We start from the raw sequence: 18,832 nt of genomic DNA, 5'->3' as shown, positions 1-18,832 counted from the left end.
ACCAGAAACAATACTAATAACTTTTTAAATCCCAAGAGATAGTGATCAACCATCAAACAGAAAGACATGTGCTCAATGCTCATCTGGACTAGGATATAAGCATACTGGAGAGCACACTTTTCTTTTTTTTAACCTCTACAGAAAACACTTTAAAGTTGATGTGAAACATCTGTTCTTACCTTCTAATGAGGTGACCAAATGAAAGAAGAAGACCATCCAGAGCCAACCCATTCCCGACACTCTTCTTGCACTGATGCCAGCATTAGAATCCATGAAGATTCTCTGTAAATACCACCATCTTCAACAAGCACATACCACTCTCTTGAAATGGTCTGAGATTTCTTGGAGTGTTTTAAAACCGTTCCAAATTAAAGCACAGAGGTCTTCGCAGAGAAATACTGTTTAGGAAAAAACAGAAGGTAGAAACAGAAATCAGGTCACTCTAACACAAAACTGATAGTTTTTATACACCCGTTCCATCATTTACTACTTCCAAGACATGGGTAAAAAGGAGTAGCACAGACACAGTATTTTCCATATACTCATCCCTCAAGACTTCAGTCAGTCACAGGTGATTTTTGCACTGCCAGTACACACAGATTTTGAGACTTTCATGGCATCAGGGACGGTGTGGTTCCCAAATCAACATTAATCTCTACCACAGTATAGGCTGTACTATTACTGAAGTCCTGATCCTTTCTGCATCTTTGGCAATGTTTCTTGGAAGGTGTCCATTCCATTTCCCCTGTATGCTTTTCAAATTCTGTCTCTTGTAGTTTACACTTTGCCTTTTAAGGACTCTTCAGCTCAGTAGCCATGACAGGAGAGTTTTTGCCAACACAAATCTGCACAGCTGACACACTCGTACTGCATTTCAGATGCAGGCATTTTTCCCTTTAAACATATGACTGCACAACACTACTAAGTTGGACAGTATTTTTCCCATTGATATGTTGTACGTGAGGAAGCAAACACTGTGATATTTAAGGTCAAACAGGGAGCCTGCATTACAGCCAGAAAAAGCACACAAGTCCAAGTTTATTATCCTAAGTGGGAAAAAATCCAAATAAAATTCTACCACCACCATTAAGAACCTGACATAAAAGCTTATCTTACAGTAAGGGAGCGGCACGTAGCCTAATCCAGCACTGCATTAGATCAATACAGCATAACAATTTTGCTAAGCAAGGTAATTCTAGCTCCATCTGTCCAATTCTCAGCCTAACAGAGAAATATCACAGTAATATGTAGGTTGCATGCAAAAAGCCAGTATGTTTTTTTTCTTCAGGTGCTTTTTGAGGAGAGCATTGAAAATGCTCCAATGTCTTCAGTGAGACAGTGAAGCGTAGCTAAGGAGAAAGAAAAATGTCTCAGGCAATATACAGAAATGGCTCAATAACTTGGCTGAAAGAGGGGAGGAGGGGGGAAGAGTTGTAATTAAAAGGGGCAGCCTCAGTGCAATTATCTGAAAACCTTGCAGTAGGGGATTTGAGCAAGTTGGGCATAGCAGAGGAAAAAGCAGCCTGGGGAATATGAGAAAAGGCAGTGGAGTGCAATTAGATTTGCTTTACTGGAGAGGGAGAGAAATTTGGGCAGGATGGAACAGCTCTCTCTTCTGCTGCTCCCAGTGAGAACCCAGAGCACCCAAGACAGATGAACCAAAGGCACACTGGGCGTCAATAAAACGTTAGGAAACTAAAGGAATCTGAGCAAGAGGAAAAAGTTTTGGTCCATGACTTCTGAGGAAAGAGAAAAATAAAACCATTAAATATTACTGAGAAAAAATTAAGATTAAATGTGAGGATGGATACAGGCACTGCTTATTACTTTATGAAGCATGTATACAACACAACACATCACAGAAAAAAACCACCACTGGATGCAACTGCAAAAAGGAGAAAATTTCAGGGTGAAAAGTCCGAAAGTCCTTCTTTACAGAAACAAATACCCAAGCACACAACAGCAGTCTCCTGGAAAAGGAGAAAAGACTGCTGCCTGAGCCACCAAAACTAAGACTGGGAACACCAAAATCAAGCCTGCAAGACACCTCTACATGGAGACATAAATACTCACCATTTGTACTGGCAATCTATAATAGTATAATATCTGCAAGCTTTTTATTAGACCAGTGAAATCCTAAGAGATGGGGACTTTTAAGCATTCATAATGAAGGCAAGCAAATGCAGGAACAGAGGACAATGAAGAATACTTTCATTTCAGTCAAGGGACCTCATTTATCTGCAGAAGGCTTGAAAAGAGCTCGCAATTCAGATATTCTCATGTCACATAACGTCGGAATCACAGAGCACAAAACAGAACCCAAATACGCTTTGGCTGCTGGATCTCACACCAAAGCATCGAAATTACCACAAACCAGATATAACTAAAAAATCCCTCGTACACAAAAGCAGACACAAAACAACTTCTAGCTCCAAGGAAACCAACTGTTCTTCTGCTGCCCTCCTCACCGGCACATCTCTCTTACAACACCTGTTTGTCTTATCCTGGTTTCCCCTGTATCTCACCAAAGTTACATTGCTCTTCAAGAGGAATCATGCAGCCGTTGTCTGGATTAGACTGACAATTATTTTCCTTAAAATAAACTGTGGCTAAATCAAAAAGCTGGTTGTGATTTAGCAGATAAAAAACGTAACTTTTTTTTTTAGGTTTTGGGTTTTTAATTTTTTTTTCTGCCTCTTCCACACCTCAATGAAAAATGCTTACTCTACAATGAAGGATAGAGAGAACATTATGGAAGCATTTAAGGGAGAGTAGGAGGGAAGCACTAGCCTCTGTGAATTAAAGAGCACCAAGCCCCTAAATTGCTAACCACTGCCCTGCCCTTCCCCCTAGCACTTGATGCGTACAGAATCTGACTACACCCAAAGACGCTCATCTTTCATTCTTTAGGTCTCCTACTACTTCTGCCCTACACCAAACTACGTAAACAGAAACCTCAAACCATCCCAACTTTCCAACCACCCTCTTCTCTTGTCCACACAAGCACCTTTCCATGGCCGCCTCAGCTAGTTACTTGCTCCAAAACTGCTTTCAGCAAGATTACTTCTCTTTGCTATGGAATCCACTATTCCCCACACTCCTCCAAATCCAACTGCAAAGCAATACACCCTCTGTGGACAGGATCCTTTGATAAACTTCCTTAAATACCCTTTCCTCTTCCTCCCTCTCCTCCAAGTACATGAACTTGCCACTCATGTACCAGCTGTCAATCCTCTTATGATAACCTATTTTTAGCATATATTTCCTTAGCTAGTGGAATGATTTCTATCTCCTTGGAAGTCCTGAAAATTTTAAACTGAGAAGTGACAGTTCCTGAGGATTAAAATGTCTTTTAATGATTCAACCCTATAAAACTGTGAAGATCCCAAGCAGTCAGAAAAGACTACTCATATTATTTTTACTGTAAATCTAAGCTCCAAGAGATGGGAGATGGAAGTTTCTGGGTTGTCTCCTTATATTACTCACCAAAGCTACCATGACTGTTTACTTTGGCACCATCACTGTGGTACCTAGATTACCAAAATTTATGTTTGAGTTCCCAGTTAAAGAGATAAATACACTCACCACCACTGTTTCCAAGAACCCTGGTTTCTTAGTTGAACAACCAGCAAGGGAGTAGAGTTCCTTGGGAAGCTTGTCAAGGTGAGTTTTGAACACCACCAAGAACGGAGATTCCTCAACTTTTTTGGGCTTCCTTAGCAGCATTGAACTGGGAAATTTTAATTTTTTTTTTTTACTGGGGATTTTTTTCTTCCTTACATGTAGTCACAATCTCCTTCAATTTCTTTTGCTTTCTATCTTAACAGAAGAGAGTCAGGTCTTGCCAAGCACCTCAAAGCTTCTTCTACCCAAGACTGAAAACACAAGCCATTTCAGCTGGAAACCCTGAATATGAAACAGCATGCCTGGCTTGACTGGCACTGTTTAAGTCCTGTTTATTCTCACCAGACAGGGCCGGTGCTGTAATTTCTCACTTTTTCTGAACTCAAATCTTGAAGTGGGAACACTTCAATACTATCTCCAGGCAAATGATGCTCAGCGCTACAGAAGAGATAGTGATAGTGCTCCCACATGTGCTAAAACAACTGACAGTAGTACAGTTCTGTGCTTGTGAGAGTTCTGTCACAAAGAGGGCTGCTGCCTGTCCATGCTGTACCCAAGCTGTGGCAAAGCATTTCATGCAGCCAGTAGCTTTGCAGCAGCTTCTTTATGCAAATAAAGGATTCCCTCAAAGTTCAAGCATTGTCAGCGATGACACCTGAAGAGCCATAGGGCACCAGTGCTGCTAAACAGGTCAGCATTAATCAAGAATTCCCTTCCATCAGTGCCTGTGGTTTCTTTTAGAAAGGAAGCAGGTTTGCTCCAAGGTTTGTGCAGTCACTTATTTGAGAGCACCCCAATGATATATTTGTGGAGTGTTGATGGAGGTGGTCATGCACGTGATAAACCTAAGAGGGGTCTTCCTTAGAATGGACTGCTTTTTTATTCTTCTGGGGTTTGCACAGCACTCTGAGACTGATCAAAAACAGTGACAGCTAGATAAACTGTGTTAATTCTGTACTGGTCACAGGTTCTTGTGGACCTAAGCTTTGAACAAAACCCCTCCTTTTCTCAACCTCTTGACTCCAACCATAAAACTTCGGACAGATCTTCACTGAAGCACGTTCTAGCTTACTACACAGACGATATGTAGTCACAGATCAGAAAGTAAAGTACAGTGACCCTTCTCCCCTCTGACAGATACCACCTGCAAAACCTGACATCAAATAGCATTAACCACTCATCAGAACCACGCATCTGTCTGGCTTCCACAGGAGGAATTCAGGCACCCATTTCAGATTAAGAAAAAATCTAGGATTGTTCTGGTACTGCACAAGCTTTCTGGAGAAAAGATGAGGGCCTGAATATAGCTGCTTCTTTGAGTTCTACACTTCAACACATAAGAAAATGCAGAAGCAGATGAATGTCCACCTAAGCCAAGTTTTCTCATTGTCTCCAGTGCCAGGAAGAGGTGCTGTGTGCAGATGGCTTGCAAGCCTGACCTCCATGTGACCCACTTTCCTCCTCTTCCTCCGGTATCCACAAATGTAAGACAAAGATTACTAGAGAATATCCCCCAATTGATTCACTTTAGTATCTCCTTAGGAATTCATCCAATCCCCATTTTGAACTTCTAACAGATTTGGAAAGATGTCTATCCTTGTGCAACAAAGTATTTTTTACGTATTTGATATTGTTCTACTAATAGAAGCTAAAGTCGTAACAGTGCCAAATTTTTTATGTTTTCAATTCTTCTTATCTGTTCCAAGAACTTTTCCAAATCATCTTGTTTCCTCCCACTGGAACAATGCTTCTTCCTCATTCATTGTTAACTGACTCCTCTAGGCCTATTTCACAGTAGAAATCATTATATGGGTCTAACTTCCCTCTGCTACACTTGATTCCACAATTTTCCCTGTATTTGTCATACTTATTTCTCACACAAAATAAATGCACCTCAAGAATTCTCCAGGGTAGAGAAAATGCTGTACCTTTGCAAACACAGTCTTTCCTCCTCCTGCACATTTTGCACTGTGACTCATATCAGCTTAATATTATCTCTCAGCAAGAACCATTAAAAAGATAAATGAGCACAACATCTGGGAGAGTCAATAAACTACTATTCCAATTAATTTGTGCGGCACACTGATTCACCACATTTAGGCAGAGTACAAAAAGTGGAATTAATACCTCTCATTCATGACAAATAGGGAATCATGATGGTGTTACACATCAAGCAAAAGGCCTCCCCCCGTCCTTTGTTGCCCCCGGTTCTGTCCTACTATAATTGCTCCTTTGCCACTGGGATACCCTCGCAGCAGTGGTCACACATCTCACTGGGATAAAATTCACAATGCTGTTATGAAAAGCTGTCACTCAGTGCCTGTCCAGCAGTCTGAGCCTGACATAATATTGCCTACCTTCTTTCTTAGACAATAATTACAATAACTGCTATTCATAGAAATCTTTCTACGCATAATTTATCGCTCAGGGTTTTAATATAATGAAGTTAATGTGTTTTCTTCAAAAATTCTATTACTGGGACACATAAAGCACCACAGAAAAATGATTGACTAAATAAATAGATCATTTCAATAGCTGCTGTATATCCTTTTATCCTCTGTTACTAATTGAGATTATTTTTAATGACTCCGAACTACTTTGAAAATATCTGAGATAAGAGTAGGATTTATGGAAAAAACCCTTGTGGATTTTTTACAGTCTGTTCAGTTGATTCATTTAATTTTGAGAGAAACGCTCTAGATGAAATGCATAACTAAGTTTAAAGGAATACTTCCTCAAGAGCATACTTCATAGCTGGCTTGATCATTTGCTTCCTAGAGATTATCTAGATAAGAGTTGTGTCTGTTTCTCTTGGGATCCCTTAAGTATACAATGAGACTCCAAAAGCTGATTCTGAATGTTCTCCAAAGAAAGGCATTTATTTCCTTGTTTACCATGGAAACACCAGGCGTTGTGAAGCTGATCTTCCATGCTCTGATTATACATTTCCTAGTGGTATCCAAATTAAGAACTTCCATAGCTCTTAAAGGGAAGAAAGAGATGCTTATTTTCATGAATTTTTATTAAACCCTTGAGGCTCTAACAGGGTGCCCAACTTAGAAGCGTAATGACTCAAATGACCTCTACAGTCAGTGGACTGAGCTGAATCATGTTCACCAGGGTAACTAAGACCTGCACTAATTAAAAAGGGAGCTATGGACAGCAGAACAGCTCCCTCTCGATGACTCCCCAGGTGCAGCCTGAAGGTATCTGGTGAGATTCTGAGCCTCTCTACAATCTCCCAACCCACACAGGAGGCCAGGTTAGCATCTCTTTAGATAACTACAGTGCCTTCCCTTAAATCACTCTTCTCTGCCATGACATACTTGGCTAGAGCAGCTTTACAGCTCAGCTTGTAAATTTAGTCTTCCTAAGTAAAATTCATTCACAGCTGCCCTGTGTTACTGGAGCCTTTCTCCACATCATGGAGAAATGCCTCCACATCATGTTTTGCTATGCCTAACAAAGATGCACACTGATGTCTTGAAACTACAGCAAATAAAATAAATATTCTAATTAAAGATACAGATTCTTTTTTCCATCTATTATGCACTTGAATTACATACATATTAAACACAATTAAGTTCCTGAAAACAATTTCTTCCCACCTCACAAGATTTGACTTCACTGACAATTTTTATACTGATTTGTGTAGTTTTCAAAGAAACATTGGCAATTATTGTCAAGTTTCTAACATTAATACCGGGAAGCAAAATCCCTGCTCCAAAATATTAACAGCATTATAGAATGAAAAATGTGAAGAAATTAATTGTTATTTATGTTATCCATTACTTGCCTCTTCTCTAAATATAGCAGGAAACTCTTCTAAAATATAACAGGAATTGAAGTGATACAGAAATTACTCCCTTTGAATTTTCATACTGTAAATAACGGAGACTGTGCAAACAGGGGGAAATGAATTAACAGCTGTCCATCACATTTATCTTCTTTGATGGAAAGAGAAGATGACAACTGTACCCACTGGGTATGGTTTCACTGTCCTGTTATTGATTTTACTCTAATTTCTCAGGATACCTCTCTCAGTACAACTCTGCACAGATCCCTGCACTTTCATCTATGTAGAAATACACACGATGTTATCAACTTAAAGTATAATTTATCTTCAACAATTATACTTTCATCTGTACAAAAGGAAGACATAAGGCTTCAGCAAAGAAAAAAATATGCAATTCATAAACTCTAGGGCACAGCTGCAAACCTTTGTTAAGCACTGTGTAAAATGTTGTATTTCCAAAATTCTAAGTACAGAATTTTAAGTTTAGAATACTAGACTCAAGTATCCCTGAAGATCACCACATTATTAACTTCTGGGTGAAAGTAATCTGTGGTACTAAAAATTCTTTGAAAATTTCCTTCTCTAATACAACTTAATTTTAAACAAACACCCCAAAATTCACTGAAATTTTATCATAGAAGATGTCTGAAAACAAGAAAAAAGATGCATCCTATTTCAGCATTTAAAAGGGGAAGGGAAATAACACATTTTCATAAATGGCTATCAAACAAAGAATGTTTTGCTGTCCTGGTTTTGGCTGGGATAGAGTTAAATTTCTTCTTAGGAGCTGGCAAAGAGCTGTATTTTGGATTGAGAATACTCTTAATAACACAGATGTTTTAGTTGTTGCTAAGTAAAGCTTACTCTAAATCAAGAACTTTTCGATTTCCCATGCTCTGCCAGTGAGGAGATGGACAAGAAACTGGGAGGGAGCATGGTCAGAACAGCTGACCCCAACAGGCTGAAGAGATATTCCACTCTTTGGAATGTCATGCTCAGTACATAAACAGAGGGGAGGTGGCCAGCATCTGTAGATCACGGGTCAGGGATGTGCTGGGCATCCATCAGTGGGTGGTGAGCAACTGTACCATGAGTCACTTGGGGTTTTTGGGGGTTATGCCTCTCTCCCCCTTTCCTTTCCATCATCATCATCATCAACATCATCACCATTATTATTATTATTATTTTACTCCAATTATTAGACTGTTCTAATTGTTGTTATCTCAACTCATGTCTTTTACCTTTTTCCAATTCTCCTTCCCATCCCACTGGGATGGGAGGGGTGGGATGGTAGGGGCTAAGCAAGCAGCTGTGCGCTGCTCAGCTGCCAGCTGGGGTTAAACCATGACAGTGACGTAAAGAGAATGTCCCTAAAATCATGTTCTCATCTACTCAGCAATGCTGATCATGCTTTTTTTTTTTCAAGTGAAATTAAAGTTATTGTATACCAAGTTCTGTTTGCTGATGGGTGGCAAGTGGTAAAGAAGCCAAGCATAGTGTTTGCAATGGCCAGACAAGCAATGCCACAAATCAGAAAAATAACCCTGACATTTGCTGACCAATCCGCAAATGCAACTGCAAATCTGCACAGACAACCCAAACACAGAGCTGAACAACAGCCTTAAAGGCATTCTCAGGACACTGGAAAAGAAATCAAGGGCCTGAAGGGTTGAGCAGGAGCAAAAGTGAGAGTGCCTTGCAACACCAAGATATTAATAAGTCTAAGAAAAGAGATGCTTTATACTAATGCTCTTTCCCATTGTAACTTAAGAATGTAGCCTTACATGGCATGTCTAGAAATATATGAAGCAAGATCCATGCACAAACACTCAAAAGATACAATGGAGGGGAAAAAAAGAACAAGCTGAAAATACTTTTCTTAAACTGTTCATTGTGGACCACTTTGCAAAATCCTTTAGTAAGGATTAGTATTTTCTTCAGCTGCAGTAAAGAACTTCAATTTCTGCAAAAATATGCTTACTGTCCTCATCTCTAATTTTGCTTTTGACTTCATGAGGATTTTACAGTAAGAAATATTTAGCATAAGCAGAAAATGCATGTCATTCATATTCACAGAATCCAAGGTTATATTGCCTGTTGGGATATAGTGGCAGCACTGACAGCCGGTTAAAAGATAATGTTCCTCTTCTATGGGAATTCCCATCATTTTGAAATTGCCTTTCATTCCATGGGAGAAACTGTCATTTCAAAACAGATTACAGAAAGGACTAATAATATTAAAGCATCTTAATTTAAGTGCAACTCTTTTTATTAACCTCCTGTCTGGCTTCAATGAGGCAGCTTGGGTTTTCAGAGAATGTGCTTCATAATTTAAGGGTTAATTAAAACTACTTTTTTCCATTTTAATCAGTTTCACAGCCTTGGGCTGTCATAGAACTTGGTTCACAAATTGTTGGCTTCATGCATTTGCAGATAGAGGCTACTATTAAAACTATTTAATTACTAGCATTATTTATCATCACTGTTTTTATTCCTGTTAAGAGAAGCAAGAATGCTTCTTTGTAAAACAACAAGGCAGAAAAGCACTGAAGCACGATCACTTTACTGACTTTTTCACTGCTTTGACCTTGCTGTGCAAACCTACTTTCCTACCTTCACTCCATGCAAACGATTACCAGGTACCTTCCATCTAGTTATAACCCCACAGAATTACAAATACCAGGTTTTGAGTTCATAAGGTTGCCCCAACAGAGGGCTGTAACATAACATATTCCCCGAATGGGAGTGAGAATAAAAAATTATATTCAGTCAAGCTGATTCCCTTACGTTTTGCTGACTGCACCAACAGGCTGTACAATATACAAGCTTTAGCTCCAGCACGTAAATTAGAGTGTTTGATGTGGAAATATATGCACAAAACTAGGAAGCTACGAGGGAGGGAGAAAATGGCTCAGAGAAGAGCTCTACAACACAGCCTTCATTCTTTCATGACCACTGTTTGCCAAGATGGGAATTATGTCTGTTCTACCATTAGTTTGAGTCTCACATTCATGTTAGGTATTAAAACATCATAAAACAACCCTGCACTGCACTGGTCATACTCTGAGAAGTGCACACCAACACTTAACTACAGTCTGTCTACAGCCATTTTTTGCAGGAGGTGTTACTTCACTGTGCAGACAGGCAATTAGGGAGCTACCTTGGCAGCAACCTCTTGAGAATACAAAGCAAAGAATTATGAGACCTAGAACCAAGGCAAGAAAATATATGGTTTCCCCAGTTTTGCTGTCTTCAGTTCCAGTCTTGAAATCCATAATATTCACTCAGACTCAGTTGTCTTTCCTCTTAGTGCCTTGGTCTCACTGTTAAAATGACTGAACTGAGCAACAAGAACAGACATTACAGGAGTTCTGTTGGACTTCAGAAACATCTCACTTGGTCTTTCACACTAAGTTTCTTTCAACTTTTGTCACCATCTAGACGATTATTTAGAGAACAACACTAATGATTCATGCCAACTCAAGGCTAAAACCAGGTTTTCACTTTGATTTTGGCAATCAGGTTGCCCAAAACTGGCTCTCATCTACGAGACAACTGAGAAGGAATTGAAGCAGAAACGGTAGCTTGAAGAAAAGAAATCAGATGAATGCTCCAAAGAAGAGATTATCTGAATGGCAATGACGGCTTGAAACAATTACCTGAGTTCAGTGAAGCATCAGAAAGAGCCCATGTGTAGCAAAAGTGGGTTAGAGAGCTCCACCAAAAATTTGAACTTGCCACTGGCAGAGCCTGAAGAGCAGCCAATTTTGTTCTCAGGTCCTTCCCTCCTTCTCCATCCTGCATTTCCAGTTCAATGTTTCCACCCTCAGGAAATGGGGACATTATGTGCCACTAATATTTCAGCAGAACAGAAACAGTCTTAGGAGGAAAAGGGAAGGCCAAGCAGGTTATGGTAGAAAGATATTTCAGGCTCACAGCATCTCTTTCTAATGCATGTTTGTATTATTTTTTGTGCCAGAGATGAAAGCAATAACACATAATTCTCAGAGTTCATCCTGCCTCCTCAGTGTCTCAAAGGCTTATTTATATTTCAGTGTGGATGCTGGGGCTCACTACTCTCGTTACATCCACGTCCAACCTCAAAACCAAAGGATTACATTTAAAATGGAGTGAGTGCAATACACCACTTCCTTTCCCTGGATATCAACCAGTCCTGGTCGTAACAGAGCAGATCCAAGGCACATCTTCTGGCAGGAAGGTAGTCCCTCCCCCAGCTGTTGGCAAGACTATAATAACAGAAATTAAATAAGGCAGATGGGCACCTTTATTTAGACAACATCTGGCTTACAGTACCATATCAACTGCAGGATTTTTGTCGGTGTATTTCTTAAGCTTCCTTAGTCATATTTTTAAATGTCATTAGCAATAAGGCTTCCATGTCTTTCCACAATCTATGCAGGCCTTTGCTGGAAGAAACCACATCTACTTTGGGCAATTTGAGCCAGCCCTTTTCCTTTGGCCAGCATATTGCCTAGAATCCTGTCAACAGTCTTTTAGGTACTCTAACTACTCCAGAGCAAACCTTTTTCACTCATCAGTAAGCTAGTGCTTTTTAATAGCGTTTTAAAAATTCCCTATAGTCACCTAATCACTTCTGTTGCTCTTCACTGAGCTCCCAGTTCATCAGTGCTGTGGCACAGAAGTTCACACAGTCAAACACAAATAGTCTCTGTGCATTTGCATTAGTGCCATAAAGTCAGGGACTGTACAATTTCAACACCACAGGTTCAGAGGCACAAAAGAAAAAAAGTTGAAAATGCTAGGCTGATATGCTATGATCTGGGTGGAAGAGGGGAAGGCTAAGCCTTTAAAAAAATCATCTAAAAACTAATTTTTAAAGAACTTTCTAATGATTTAGGGCAAGTTTCCCTTCCCACTCTGACTTCCATATACACAACTCTTTTCAACACTGGCCTGGTACAGTGGCCTGGTACAGACTATTGGCCAAGAGAAGCGGGAAATGTACAATTCAACGGATCCTATTCTGATCCTTTCAATTAGGACTGTCCAGTAGGTGCTAAGTTATCAAACAGAGTAAGATCTGTTTTAGCTTAATTCTTTTAAAGAATTTAACATTTTTGGTTTTACTCTGTTTCCGAAGACTGATTTGCTTTCTTCACACTCTGTCATCACATACACTTTTTGGAGGGTAACCCATTAGACATAATCAAAAGAATCTATTTAGGAGACAATTTTTAAAGCTATTCTTCTCAGGTAACAGGGATCTAGTCACTAATTTGATTTCACAGAATCACAGAATGGCTAGGGTGGGAGGGGACCTTAAAGACCATTCAATTCGGACCCCCTGCCACGGGCAGGAACACCTTCTAGTAGACCAGGTTGCTCAGAGCCCTATCCAACCTGGTCTGGAACACTTCCAGGGATGGGGCATCCAGAGCTTCACCAGGCAACCTGTTCCAGTGCCTCACCACCCTCTGAGTAAAGAATTCCTTCCTCTACACCAACCTTTAAGTCTGAAGTCTTTCCCAGAGATTGTACTGCTTACAGGTCCTCACCAAAAGTCCCTCTCCCGCTCTCTTACATCCCCTTTAGGTACTGTAAGGCCACAATAATGTCACTCCAGAGTCTTCCCCAGTCTGAACAATCCCAGCTCTCTCAGCTTGTCTTCAGGAGAGGTGCTTCATCCCTCTTCCTGGAGGGCCTTTTCTGGCCCTTCCTTCGTGGCCCTCCACCTTCTGCCCAAAGATGTTCTTAGTTCTTCCAAGAACCTGCAGTTGTCTGTGACCATCCAAAGCCACTTCTAATTCAAGAGTAGTAAAATCACCCATTAGAAACACACAACCGCCAACACCATTCTTGCAGTCTGAGTTAAGAGAACTTCTGACTGAAACAAGGCGCACAAGTCATGCATCATTCCCATTACGTTATTTCACCAAATGTCTTTCTGGTGCTCAGCCTGGGGCCCCAAGCAAAAAGGTAGCTACAGTAAGGCTCAAAATGAAGACTAATTACTCTTCAGCATCTGACTCCACATACATGTCCAAGCAGAACAAGGCACGTGCAAACTAAGAAAATTTCCTCTGTCAAAGCCTCTACCCATCCCCTACATTTTAACTGATTCCTGATTTACTCTCTGGTCACCAGAATTTGTTCTCACATCACATGAGAACATCTTTATGTACTTCTAACATGGTCAGATACTGGAAGAGGAGAAGACCACTAAGATCCTCTCTGCACTAGCAATGAAATAAACATTCCTCAACGGCACTAATCCATTCCTGATACCACAGGGATGGCAGTGCTAACTGCTGATATGGTAGCCCCTTTATGGACAACACATGCACCAAACAGGATTAGTAAACTCACTGAAAAGTGAAAATGTCAGTACATATTTGCATCCCCATTGCTGCTGGCACCAGCTGAAAGCCTACTGACATTAGGAAGGGAAGGGACCATCTGGGAGACAACTGCAGGCATGCATCCCAATCCAGCTGTGCTTCCAGCAGCTTCTTCCTGGCTCAAACCCAAGAAAGAGTAATTTCAAACATCTTCCTGGTGCAGAAAGCATTCCAGATTGTGCGTACTGGAATGAAATTGATCCTAGCTGTGAGTGAAACCTAACATTTGGAAATTCAAACAGTCTTATAAACAGCCCAGTTCAAATTTCTAAATTGAAATTATTCAAAACCTGCCCAGAGGGATCTGTAGTATTGTCCCTCTTGTGACATCCCACTCTCTTCTTAGAGAATAGTTAAGATAAGAGAGTTCTGCCAAGGAACCATGCTTCCATTTGCACACATCCCCAGGATCTGAGAGAACCTGTGGTAAGCCTGATGCTAAAGGCTTCCACACAGGCGTCTGTATCCTACACACTGCCTCTGAAGTGGTCAGCTGGGCCAAACAGATTCATATCATGTGAGTGTTTTGTAGTAAGTGGGAGAGAGATCAGGTCATTTAGGGAGCTTTGAAAGCTTTACAGTAACTTGGAGAAACATCAGTATGCTAAAACAGAAATATCTTACAAAGAGCCAGTAGTTCTCAGTCTTTAGCTTCTAGGGTTTAATTACATGATTTAGACACGTTGGATATTTTCCAGAGACATGGCACAGAGCAAAAAACTGTACTTGGAAACTGCAGAATCAGCAGAGGAATCATTTACTTGGCAAGCTTAAGGAGACAGGGGAAAAAAAAAAAGCCTGTCTGAAAATGAAGTCATGTATGTTTCAATGTGCAGGTCTGGGCTGGCGAGAATTTCCATCCTAAGGTGAATCAAGAGCTTAAGGATTCAGCTTTCACATGTAAGACTGCAGTTTTCAGGCTGGAAAGGCTGTGTTCTTACGGTACCCAGCATCTTCTCTGCTGCAAGGACAGCCCTTTTTTCTGCTCTTTGCCGGCAGCTGTGTGCACACACGGGCATGCGCACGCGTGCGTGCATACGGGCATGCAGTTGTGCATGTGAAATGTTTGAACAAAAATCTTCTTGACAAGCAGGCCTGAGTAGCAGAATGCACAGGGGCCTCTGGAGGCATGGAAAATTGAAACCAGTGACTAGAAGAGCTTTTGTCAGAAGTGGTCTCAAGAACAATCTTCAAGTAGGACCTCTGTGACAGAAGCATCAGATTGCTCCGTGATGGCTTTTTAAGAGTCAAGACAGCACCTTCAGTATAAAATAAGGTGACAGGATCTCCAAAAAGTACACACATTTTAATTGCATTTTTTAAAACACAACATATATTAACCATACCCTTCTGATAAAATTCTATTTCTGGAGAATAATTTCTATTACTCCTCTGGTGGCAGAGGAGTATTTCTTGAAAGCACAACAGAGTGCCTCTGAGAAGGAAGTACTAGTGTAGTTCTTTGTTAAGTTTAAAACTCCTTGTATAAATCAAGTGTGAGAAGAGTGACAACATGAAATGGCTTTTTCTTTTTCAGACTTGCTGCTCACATGTTTGACTGCTGTGGCTGACATGAGGAATTAAGGAACTTTTATCCTTTTGGGGGTCTGTTTACACAGCAGCACTGGAGAAAAAGTGCTAGTTTGCTGTCGTACAACATCTACAGAATTATTTAAAAAATATACCTGTGTTACATTTGTGAACACCCCTGAAGCCCATGATACTTCATGGTTGCCAAAGAGCAAACATGGAGAGAAGAGTGATATCCAGTCCAAGATTTATCAGGAAGAAGCTAAAGTATAAGGTCATAATGAGTTGGGAAACTGCTGAATGCGTGCAGTCGGTAGCTGGAAGAAATACCTGTATTTCTCTAAGATGATACAAAACTTGCTAACAAAATCAAAATCAACAGCAAGATATAACTGTAATATAATACTAAATCAGGTTTGAGGAAAAAATCAACAGCAAACAAGACTAAATAATGTCAGTATTATAGGGGCTCATCAGTTTCCCCCTAAACTTTTAATCAACTTTTCACAGAAATAAGTCATTGAGATTTTTGAAAAAAATCATCACATTTATGACCAAAACCAGACAATCTGGAATATTCTTAATAAATACTTTTTAATGACAGCACCCTTTTTAGAAGACACTGCCCTCTTGTTTGCTGGCTAAATAACATTATAAAGCTCTAGTTTGACCACCAATTTGTACTTCTTCTACCTTCTATTGTTTATGTGTGCAGTAAACACATGCAATATGGCCACAGAAATGAAAAATAAAAATATATTGTGCAACCTTAAGCGTGCTCCAAAAGCACTCTGCACTAATCTGTAGGGACTTCAGGTTAACCCCCTCTGCACAGGCACTGCTGATGGATAATGAAATACAAGGAAAATAAGGTTTTAGGGAGAACAGATCTGGAGACAGAAGCATTCCTGAACCAGAGGAAAAGTATGCATAAATCTTCTGACAATCCAGGGAAGGAAAGTTGGCCAAAAACCAAAGCTGTCTTAATTGCAGGCACACGAGATAATGGGGGGAGGGGGGGGAATACACTCATCTCTTACATGATTCTCTGCATATGGCACATGCAATATCAGAAGGGAGAAGGGGAAGCCATCTGCACCTGGGCACAAAGAGGGATCCACACAGTGAATCCCTACAGGCATAAGGAAGACAATTCTCAATGGGCTAAGGGATCAGCTCCCTTGTCAGACACATCTGCTGGCAGCCTATGGGAGCATGCTGGCGAATAAGCAGCTGTCTCCTTGGAGCCACCAGCTGCCTTCCCCCCAGAAAGGATTTACACTGGGCCATTGGTCAGCCTCCAAGCAAAATACAGGAGGCAAAGACAGTAGCAGGCTTGGGCAAAAGAAAAAAGAATTCGACATCTCCTCCCCAACCCCTCCAAAAAGTCCTAAGGTGTTCATGCCATGAGAACTTCAGAACAATGCAATAAAACATGACTTTCTATGGGGTTTCAGTGATTAAATTAGAAAGAGATACTTCATACAATATCCAGTGCCCCAAAGTGATGCTTTTTCCAAAAATCAAAACACATGGCCATGCAAACAATTCTGAGCAGCTCAGGGTAAGAATGTCAAATAGGAGAGAACTCAGAAGACAAGAAAAAATGTTTAGTGGCTAGAGGGGCACACAAGTCAAGGAATCAAAAACTGCGCCTGTGTAACTTGGCTAAGAGAGCATACATGTAAAAAGGTAGAAAAGGAAAGGATGCAATTATGTGCAGTTATCTGAAGCTTGCCAATACATTAGCAAAGTAAACTGAAGTAGTGCAAGGTGTTGAATTTAGGGAATGAGCTTCTAGAGAAAAACTATTATTTTTCTGCAATGAGATGGGGTGAGAAGGATTATTAGATTGTGGACTATCTTTTCCTTTCCTTCTCTTAAAGGAACATCAGCATTGCAATTATTTCAAACCGGGAATGAAGAAATACCTAAAAGTAGCCAATAAATCTTGTATTAATGGCTTAGGGCAGGTGGATCAGCTGTGACTAAACAGGAGGTACACCCACACCCAGTTCCATGTTTTGGATTAGAACCTATAAAACAATGAAAAAGGAAGCCTCGTCCTTCATTGTAGCTGAGGCTACAGATTTGTCTCTCTAACAGACGTGTCTGGTGGCAGCTATTTCTCCTTTGACTTTGTTGTTTCCATTTGCCCCCTCACTCCATCATGAATCTGCATGACTTGGTATCATTGCTAGTGAAGGATGCCCCTTGGGAGGAGATTTGCTTCCCCATCTTCACCCTCTGATTTCTGGAACTTGTAAGAAAGGCGGGTGATACTCACACTCCTTCCCAACCGAATGAGTGTGGTAATAGCAAGACAAACTTCAGAGTAAGTGAAATCTTCTCAGTGAATCCCACAAAAGGCAAAATTAAAATTACCCATCACAACAGGCCCTCCCACATTCACAGATTTATTTAGCTTGAGTAGTAGTAACTTGCATCATCTCCTTGAAAAATAGCCTAACATGGCTTTTCTCTGCCACAAGCACTCATATAGCCATCTGTCCCCAAGAGCGCTGAGCAACCCTACCCACAGACAAGGCCACAGAGCCTCCCCTGTGTCGTTCCACGAGGATCGCGAACCCACACCAGCATCCATCAAGCCCCACTTCAGAGACTTCAAAGGCAGCATTTCCCTACGGTTCTCCAGGGGGCTAGAGAGAGGGGAAACACCGCTCGTGGGAGCAGACCAAACGCACCACGGCCGTGTGGAAGGGCTCTGAGGGGGATGGCAGTCTCCGTGAGCGGAGAGGCCGTGACCCGATTCCCCACATCTGTCCTCCCCGTGCCCACGGCCGGCACCTGACAGCAGGCGTGCGCTCGGGGGAGGGTCCCGGTAACGCCGCCTTTGAACAGCACACACCGGGAAAGGAGGAAAAAGAACATCGCCTGAGGAGTTTTAACCCCTTTCGAAGTAGTCCCCGTTTGTTCTGTGCCCCCTCCCCCGGATGGCAGAGACCCGCGGGTACTCGCCACCACGTCCCGCTCGCTCCGTGCGCTCCGGCCGGACTCACAATGCCCGTCCTCGCCCGCCCGCCACGGTACCTTGTGCAGGACTCCAGCAACACCCCCTCCACTTCCCAGCATTACTCGAGCAGTGTTCGCAGGAGCCCTTCCCGCTAGAGCCGTGCCGCCCGGCCTCCCGGCATCAGAAAAGTTGGACAAAGACCATTTTCACCGCTCGAGTTGCACCATCCCGGCGGGCCAGCGCCAGCTCCCTCTCGATCCGCGCCCAACGCCGCTTTGTCCCCCGGCCCCGGGCACAGCCTCTGGCCTCGCTCGATGTCTTTCAACAAGTCGGATGCTTGTGAGCAGTCCCGATCTTTGCGCTCCCTTCCAGGCCCTTCACTAGCAATGTCCTCTCCCCGCCCAGGTTCCCCTCCTGCAGGAGTCTCTCTCTCTCTCCCTTCCCAGGATCTGCCTTATCCCTTTCTCCGGGCTCCTCTCTCTCGCTCGCTTTCTCTCCCCCCTCCCTCCCTCCCTTCCTCGCCGTGCC

General features: G+C 41.7%; 1 protein-coding gene across 1 annotated transcript in view; it reads right to left on the bottom strand.

The window, feature by feature from the left end:
- Positions 1-18,789, bottom strand: part of EPHB6 (EPH receptor B6) — a 66,391-nt gene extending 47,602 nt beyond the window's left edge. The window contains exons 1-2 of the mRNA XM_005429957.2: positions 18,382-18,789; positions 180-398 (exon numbers count right to left, since the gene is read on the bottom strand). Of these exons, the coding sequence (XP_005430014.1) occupies positions 180-273 (94 nt within the window). The 5' untranslated portion in view covers positions 274-398; positions 18,382-18,789. The remainder of the gene's footprint in view (positions 1-179; positions 399-18,381) is intronic.
- Between the last annotated feature and the right edge of the window lie 43 nt (positions 18,790-18,832).

The sequence above is a fragment of the Geospiza fortis genome, unplaced genomic scaffold (genome assembly GCF_000277835.1).
Source record: "Geospiza fortis unplaced genomic scaffold, GeoFor_1.0 scaffold1047, whole genome shotgun sequence".
NCBI classification, from domain to species: domain Eukaryota; kingdom Metazoa; phylum Chordata; class Aves; order Passeriformes; family Thraupidae; genus Geospiza; species Geospiza fortis.
Note: the sequence above shows the minus strand (reverse complement) of the source record. Positions and strands in the feature narration are given on the sequence as shown.